The sequence below is a fragment of the Melampsora larici-populina genome, assembly GCF_000204055.1.
Source record: "Melampsora larici-populina 98AG31 unplaced genomic scaffold MELLAscaffold_12, whole genome shotgun sequence".
Lineage (NCBI taxonomy): Eukaryota > Fungi > Basidiomycota > Pucciniomycetes > Pucciniales > Melampsoraceae > Melampsora > Melampsora laricis-populina.
In genome coordinates, this window is record NW_006768776.1 from 865,204 (window position 1) to 874,318 (window position 9,115).

At 40.9% G+C, this 9,115-nt stretch overlaps 1 protein-coding gene across 1 annotated transcript; it reads right to left on the minus strand.

Annotated features, from left to right (window-relative positions):
- Positions 1-3,977: 3,977 nt before the first annotated feature.
- On the minus strand, positions 3,978-6,775 carry MELLADRAFT_105145 (uncharacterized protein; the record flags this gene model as incomplete). The annotated part of the gene is made up of 4 exons (XM_007408478.1): positions 3,978-4,015; positions 4,060-5,024; positions 5,340-5,716; positions 6,065-6,775. The coding sequence occupies 4 exons, from the start codon at positions 6,773-6,775 to the stop codon at positions 3,978-3,980; spliced, it is 2,091 nt and encodes a 696-aa protein (XP_007408540.1).
- Between the last annotated feature and the right edge of the window lie 2,340 nt (positions 6,776-9,115).

The window sequence follows — 9,115 nt, forward strand, 5'->3', positions numbered from 1 at the left end:
CGGCCAGTACACCTCTTTTTTTCCTTACCTCAACTCCATTTGGAAATTTGGAAATTTGGGAATAAATCCGGGACCGTTCCCGGATTCAACTTTGTATCCCATAAATGTATTTTTTATATTTTCTTTTTTAATGTAGTTTTTGGATTTTGGCAATGTACTTGGGATTATTGCTCCGCAATAATCCTTGTACCGTTGACACTCTCCGGGGTTGGAAAAAAGAAAAAGTTCTACCTAGGAATTTTTCTTTTCTATTCGAAACTTGCGTAGCACTTGAGATGCGTTTGCTATCTTACTCTCTGGTAACCACTCATCGAAGTCAGAAGTCTTATCTTTATACCTGACGAGGTAAAGCCTAACTTCCTTATTAGATACTTTCATTCTCTTGTGATCCAGTACTTTAGACACAATTTTCGGCCCACTATTGTCAAAAGGAATTAGTTCTTCCGTAGGTTGTCTATTTGGGAATTTATCTTTATTGTTAGATTTAAAATGTTTAAGTAACGAGACTGGGAAAGTTGGGTGTTTACGGGCGAATTCTCCTGTGAGCATCACTTCTACTGCGTTAGGTCCGTGTAATTTTACGACCGAGAATGGTCCCACAAAGGAGTCCTTAAGCTTTTTGGGACCTTGAATGTTGTTAAAATTAATAGTTGAGATTAGCACTTTATCTCCAACTATGAATTTGGGCTCTTTATGGGTTTTATCCCACCTGTCTTTGCTATATTTAGCTGCTTCGTCAATACAGTTTCTAGCGTAGTGTCTCGCCTTTGACAGCATTTCGTGGAAGCTCAAGGATGTTGGGTGGACTTGGATGTTTTTATCATTAATCATGTTTTTTGGCATCCGAGGATTATACCCTCTTTCGATTTCAAACGGAGTCTTACCCGTTGTGCTGTGCACGCTCGTATTATATGCTAGTTCTAACGATGGTAGCAGCGTTTTCCAATCGTGTGTTATACCTTCTTTATCTTTAAAGGAGATGCCGAATGCACAGTAGCAACGGAGCATGTCCTCTAAACTCTGTATCATCCTCTCGGCCAGTCCATCTGTTTGAGGATGGTAGGATGTGGACATTGCTAAGGTGGTGCCTATTAGCTTGGTCAAACCTCTCCAAAATCCTGAGGTGAACTTAGGATCTCGATCGCTTATGATTATCCTAGGAAGTCCACAGTCCGTAACTATATGTTGTAGGAATAGGAATGCCGTTCCTACCGCATCAATTTCTTTATGACAAGGGATAAATTTTGTTCTCCTTGAAAACCGGTCCACTACTACTAGTACGCTGTTTACATTATCTATACCGGCTGGAGGTAACGCAGTTACAAAATCCATGTTGATAACCTCCCAGGGAAATTTCGGTTCTTCGATTCTTTGAAGCAACCCGAACCTTTTCCCTGTTTGTCGGTTTGCCTTTTGGCATCTTTCACATGATTCGACATATTGTTGCACGTCCTGTCTCCACGACGGCCACCATGCTGTGGTGATCATTCTTTCGATAACTCTGTCTTCCGACAAGTGCCCGGACATAAAATCATCATGACATACTGCTATGAGTTTTTCAATATCTTTCGGATCACAGACTACTAGCACGTTCGTGTGTTTTTCTTTATGGTAGAGTAAACCTGATATCAAAGAAAATTTTCCTTCCTTAAACGGTTCTTTCCAACCTTTTTCTAGAGTGCTTATCAGTGAAGGTTGTGATTCGTCAGAAGTAAGTATTTTTACTAGTGTAAGGGTGTTACCATTGCTTTCGTAGCTTGCTTTGATATTGGCAAAGAATTTGTCTGATAGATCGCAAACATTAATACCCATAACTGGTATATCGCGATCTTCATCATCTCCTTCCCATGCTGGATTGTTCGCGTCATTGGGCATAGCCATACGGCTCAAGGCGTCAGCATTGCTATGCAATATTCCAGGTCTGTGGGTAATTGTCATATATGACTTGTATTCCTGTATGGCCATTTGCCATCTAAGCATATGTCTGGTAGGTGTCTTCGTGTTTAACAATGACTTGATGGCCTGGAAGTCGGTTATGACCTCAAAATAAATGCCATCCAAGTAGTAATGGAGTTTATTAAGAGCCCACACAAGAGCCAAACATTCCAACTGTGGCGCCCCGTATCTTTTTTCGCTCTCTTTGAGCTGTCTTGATATAAAACATATTGGTCCGTTTACTAACTTTCCTCCTACTACCTGCTTCTGATGTAGAGCTGCACCTAGCCCTACAAAGCTGGCATCTACATATAGGATGAAAGGTTTTTCAAAATTCGGTTGTAGTAAACATGGCGCCGACGTGAGTAATTTTTTAACATTGTTCCAGGCCAGAGCTCTTTCCTCTGTAATAGTAAATTCGACTCCCTTCTTAAGGAGATAATACAATGGGAATGTAATTTTAGCGTAGTTCTCCAGATACATTCTGTAGTAGCTAGAAAACCCTAAGAAGCTCTGTATATCTTTCACTGTTTTTGGTAGCGGTCGATGTATCACTGCCGCTACTTTGTTTTGATCAATAGCTAGAGTCAAGCCTGAAACTATGTGCCCTAGTGCTCTAACTTCGTGAAACCCAAATTTGCACTTATCGAGGGAGACTGTGGCTCCTAATAATTCTAGCTTTGTCAGGATAGAATTCAAAGTTGCACAATGTTCCTCCCACAACTCGTGAAATATTATGATATCATCAATGTAGACTATTACGTGACCGTCACGTAGCTCGTCGTGGAATTCTGTATCCATCATTTTTTGAAAAAATGCTGGCGCATTTTTTTATCCCAAATGGCATTCTCTGGTACTCGAAAATTCCCAGGTGCAGGATAATTCTTAAGAATTTTTTACTTTCCTCAGATACCATGTTCTGATGAAACCCTTTCATAAGATCCATGGTAGTGATGTATACTGATCTGCCTAAATTTGTGATTACTTGTTCAATTCTGGGCATAGGATATCTGTCCGGCTCTGTGTATACGTTCAGAGCTCGAAAGTCACCGCAAACTCGTGACTTGCCTCCATGCCATGCTACTACACAGGGTGTGGTAATTTCCACATCCTTGTTTTGTCGGACTTTTCGCAGAATGCCCAACTTCACGAGTTCCTGAATGTGTACCTCTAGCTCTGCTCTGTTTCTGGAGCTCGCTGGGTACGCTGCTTTACGTAGTATAGGTGGGTATGGCTTGTCCACTGTAAGTTTGATTTCTACCTTATACTTAGAGATTTTTCCTATTTTATCTTCACCTAGTCCAAAAGTTTTATAGAACTTCGCTACTAGCTTATGGAGTTGCTCTGTCTGATTTGTTGACAGCTTCTCTCCTGAGATAATCCGGTTCTTTACTTCTTGTCCTAAAGAGAACAAGTCATTCTTCGGAGTTTGCACAATTGATAGAATTTGTTTGTCATGAATGAGTGCGAATTTTTTACGTTTGTTATCATTTCCAATGGTAAAATATTTTTCCCTAGTGTGAATGATGTCGATTCCGTATAAAGAAAGGAAATCATCTCCCAGAATAAAATATTTCGGTGTGGCGTTCTCCATCACCACAAATTCTGGTTTTATCCTAACCGATCCTTCTGTGTGAGGAAAAATCAGTGGCACCTCGACTACGCCAATTGCTCTAAGTGTTTCCCCGCACCCTTTAAATGTGGTGTTGCTTTTTGGTAACATCTTATCTTTCCAGTTTGGCATTATCGTAGAGATAAATCTTTCTCCTACAGCTGAGCAAGATGCTCCGCTATCTAGCAAGCAGCGGACCTCTTGTCCTGCTACTATCACCGTAGTAAGGCTGTGTTGTCCCATCAGATGCGCCTTCCCTGCTTCTGGCCTGGATTTCATCTGACGGACATCACTCACTTGGTTGTTTCTCAGACCGTTATGCCAGTGCTGTGGGACTCCAGCCTCGGCCTGTAAATTCGCTATATCTGATTCTTTGTTATGTGATTCAATGGCACGCACTTTTATTTCATCAATAGCTCGTCCTATTACATTAGTTTCGTGAATTGGCAGAAATATAGAGTTCGTTCCCTGGATGCGGAGCTCAATATTATCGTTGTATGAAATACTCATACCGTATAGATTCATCATGTCGGCTCCTAGGATGACTTCTACGTGTCTTGCGTTTTCAATGATGAAAAAATCTATCATCAGGATACAAGGGTCTGTTTCGTGCAGGAAATGGATAGGTAAGGTGATCTCCCCTATTGCTTCCATTTTTCCTGACGCGCTGAAGTACTTTCGGTTGTGCTTTGGGCGTTTCGCGTCTTTTTCCCAATGCAACCAGATTTTGTCGAGAATTCGTGGTGTGATCAAAGAATTACAGGCTCCTGTGTCGATAAGCATGCTCATTTTCCAACTGTTACACATAGTAGTCAAAAAAGGACTCCCAAGTTTGGGCACTATGTTTCTTCTATCCACAAACACTGGTCGTCTTTTATCAGTTATTTCTAAACAAGAGATGTCCATTACCTCGAACACTTCCTCAAGGTTTGAGATATCTGCTGTGTGTGAGGATTCTTCTTGTACTGCTCGGTATTCACCGTCGTCGTACATAGAATCTTCGTCATCATGAAAATTTATCTCTAAATCTTCTACTGCCGGCGTTTCTTCATCTGATGGCTCCTGATCAATCATGTTAACTCCTTTGCTCTTACGTCGGCAAGCTCTGAAGTCATGACCAGATTCGGTGCTACCACATGTGTCGCACTTGCCCGGTACTCGTACTACTGCAGGTTTTGCTATCGCTGGCTTATTAGCGCTGCTACTGCCGCTAGTAGCCTGAGTTTTCCAGTCTTGGTTTCCTCTCATTTGTGGTTTCTCTCGGCCGATGGTAGTTCTCTTAACCACTTGTTCAAAGACCTTCGTGAAGCTCACAAAATCGTTTTGTTCCCCTAGTCTACTACGGACTGCATGGTCTAGGTTGCCTGGACATTGGTCAAGCACTTTATCTATTACCTCGTCCTTCGAAGCGCCGGGTTGGGCTGCTTGTAATCTTTTGCGTTGTTTCACCAGCCATGACATCGAGTCCGTATGGATTCTTGAATTAAAATAATCTTTGTCAAACGCTGCTTGCATGCTACATCTCCATTCTCTCGTGCCAAATTGGGCACAAATGGCTACTTTCCACTCATCCCAAGTAAGTACTTTCTCTTTTCTTTTCTCCAGAAACCATAGTTCTGCGATCCCTGTAAAAGCCAATCCCATCCTTGATGTAATCAAAGGATCTGGGACGTGCATAGTTTCTTTGATATTATCGACCCATTCTATGAAGGTAATGTGATCGTACTCGCCTGTTCCGCTGAACTTTGGCCAGTCTCTTACTTGGGGGACTTCTTTTTTAAGAAGATCATACATCCTCAGGCTATTATCTGGAGGTTCTTCACTTTTAATCGTGGGTTCTTTGTTTTTACCCTTGTTTATTTGCTCACTAGATTCTCGATGGTTGATCCAACTTTCTTCCTCTTCAATATCAGCTCGTTGTTGGTTTAGTTGATCCTTTTGTTTAAAAGGAGATTTTCTTTTGTATACTTCTCTCGGAATCACTTCCCTCATATGCGGTGGAGTGTCGTGCTCACGAACCTCGGGTGCTTTGTTTATCTCGTGACCCTTGTTATCGTGCTGCCTTCGCTTTTCTAATGTAAGGTTTGACAAGAGCTTAATCACTTCTTCGTTGTGCAATCTCGTCAAAGCCGTTTCCTCTTCTTGAACTTTGGCTGAGTTTTGTAATTGCTTGATCATAGCGTGCATGTTAGCTAACTGATTGTGCGTTTTCTTAATATATTGATCTGACTGTGCTGTAGAAACATTGAGTTCTCGATTGGTATCATCTACCGGTCTCACATTTTTATTTAGAACCTGAACTATTTTATTAGTCTCCATAGTATGCTCATTTAAATGCTTTGCATGCTCGTCAATCATTTTATGACGAGTTTCAGCTAGGTCTAACCCAATATCCTCCCGTATTTTATTAGTCCAATCACGTAGCTCGTCCTTCATTGTTTTGTCAGTCTCAGCTACTTTTTGAACCGCTGCTCCTATCTGATTCAAAACTTTTACTTGGTCATTGATATGTCTTACCAAATCCATTATTGCTCGCTGAACTGAATCTATTCGTCTCGAAGGGTCACAAGTTTTAACGAGCGACTCAATAGTTTGTATTTCATTCAACAACTTATCATTACTGGTTACAAGGGGGTCTAGATAAAGTTTCAAATGGTGGAACATAGGATTTATCAGTTCACGATCTAAGGGTAATACTGTGAGGTCTAATTCCTCGCTGCTATCCCGGCCTCTCGGAGCAATTGAAGTGTCAATTCCCCTTGTGTCATGGTCGGGAGTGGTGGATATCGCCCGCCTCTGTTCTGATTTCGAAGCAATTGCGGACCGGATACTTGGGGTCTGCCCTTCTTCCTGATTTCGAACGTGTTCCAGTCCCAGAGAGCTGGATTCCAGTTGTTCGTCCTGTTCATCAGTGATTTGTAACCTATCTTCTTGGAAAGTTCCCGGTGGGACGCTTTTCCTTTGATGGTTGCCTTTTTGAAAGCTTGTCGGTCCTGTTGGTTCTTCGCTGCTTCCCATGCCTTGTAATGGACGTTGTGTTGTAGAAGCAGATCGGTCTCCTCCACTGAGAGGTTCCTCATAAAGTCTTTTGCTGGCGGTTGTTGAGGCGCTCTGTTTCCTGCTGCTGCTGGTGGGTTGTTCGCTGCGTCGATGCTCATGGCCGACATCCGTTGTTGGTCCTGCAATACTGGATGCTCGTGAGGAGTTGCTTCTGGTGTTAGGTGCCATCAATATTAGTTATAATCTTCCGTTCGAATTCGGAAGTAAGTTGATTGCGTGAACTTACTGCTCTTGTACTGATGCTGGTTAATGGTACTTGTGTTACCAAAGGAGTTCTGAAAACTTATTTCGTCAGTCTCGATTTGATTGTTTCTTGGCTCGCGGTTCGCTACCACAGGTACAACGTGTCTCGATATCGGATTTGCCGTGGATATTTTCAAAGGTTGTGGTTTAAATCTCCCTGATTTAATTGACGAAGCCGGAGCGGACGATGGCGCTGGTGTTGGACTATTCAACAAGCTGCCTGTGCCTGGCAAGTGGTTCACTAGTAATCGGACAAAAAATCGGAAGGGATGGTTCCTTTGTTATTTATTGCACACTTTTTCTCGATATGATTGTAAAAATAATTTTGATTATCTGCTTACTATCGTTTTCGTCGTAATCTATGAGATCGTCTGGATTATAAGGAGCTACTTGCTGTACTTGATCGATATTCACTAAAGAAGTAGCCGACCCTCAGTATGCCCCTTTATTTTTTGTAAAGGAAATTTCGACTGACTGTTAAAAACATTGGTAGTTATCGTGCTTTCTAGAGAAAGATGAAGTCTTCCGTGAATACTCGTGTTGAGGAAGTTTCCGCGTTGTTAGACAATCTCAAGAATGTGTGTCCCGGCTCAAGCGAATGCGCTCCAAACAACGTGCGAGAGCGAGACAAGAACAGGTTATGGGATCCTGTATTCGTAGCTTCGGTTTCTTGTGAGAATTCAAAGTACGGTAGTTCCCGGAGTAGGTCAAGGGAAATGGTATCGATGACTGAGAAGGAAATGTTGAACTAGTTTTTGAAAAGGATATGACAATATCTTTTCAGTATTGGTTCGTGCTGTTTATTCAGAAGATGATTTGGACAAACTTTGAAAGAAAGAGGAATCGGGCTGGTGTGTTTCTTTTTTTTTTTAAAAAAAAAAAAAAAAGACTTAGTAAGATGAGGCCCCCAAATGTCAGCCTTAATCTCCAAATAGTTGATAACTTGGAAGATCAGGTTGAAATTTTAATGCTCACAAAAGTTAAATCCGCGAGATATAGATGATATTCTTCTACAAATCTTGAAGGTAGCTTTAAATTCTTGGTGAGCAAAGTTAAGAAAACAGAAGTAGAGATTGTTAGTACTACTGTCTAAGGTGCAGAATGGTTACTGCTGCCAGTTAGATGTTCTGTGCACTCACAGAACAAATCTTCTAAGATTGACTAAAAAGTTAGGTGTATCTTAGGCTTGCTTCAGCAGAGGTTCGATATTTAATTTTATCGAAAAAGGATGGTTAAGTCAAATGGTTGAGTACGTTAGTCAATTGGAACTACCCAAATGATCTATAACGTAACTCGTAAGGAAAAAACGGGGATCTTATCTAAAGTGTCTTGAATCGAACTGGAGAGATAGTTTTATAAGAAGTCTAGTTGAATAAGATGTTCTAAATAAGTAACTATTTCTGGCTTTGATCAAGACTAAGTAGATGAGAAAGGTGTTTGGTTTTAAACGTTCCTGCTAGAGTAAAGTTTAAAAGAAAAGAAATGTTATGTTGGTATGATAATTGTAAAAAAGGATGGTTCCTTTCTGTTATGCGTAAGCTCGTTTTCTTTATAGGTTTTGATTTCCTCTGTTTTTAGTAACTAACCGTAAAAACGTTGATTTTAATTGTACCCTGGCTAGCCATCGTATCGTACATGGTTGATACTCTTTTGGTCTGGTCAGGGTTTCTTTCTTCAGGGTCTAGTTATCCCTGGTTGTGGTCTTGGTTTCTATTGTTATAGAAATAAAATATTAATTTCAACTGATTTGGTATTTTTCGGATGGCACTCTTGAAACTGAGTGTAGAGATGTATTTTTATAAAATGTATTTTTTATATTTTCTTTTTTAATGTAGTTTTTGGATTTTGGCAATGTACTTGGGATTATTGCTCCGCAATAATCCTCGTACCGTTGACAACATAGCTCTGGGATGTGACATAGCCTTATCACACACCTGAATTACATCATGCACATGCTCAACAATAGGTCTGTCAGCTTGACAGATCAAATACTTTCCCTTCTTAAATTTTAGTGGCTTCTTGTAACAAATTTGCTGCCGTGACCTAACCATCTACAACTCAGCATAAGCAAAGACTCCAGAAGAGGCCAATCCCCTCTGCTACTTGTCTTTAGTGTGGTGACTACCTCTATCATTCCAAGCTTGTCCTTGGAAACCTAAACTTTGTCTGCACATTTCACTCAATATCTGAAACCAGCATGAAACAGTACCAAACCTGGTTTGTGGTTTCAATATACGTATGTGCTGAAAGATTCACATTGTTTGC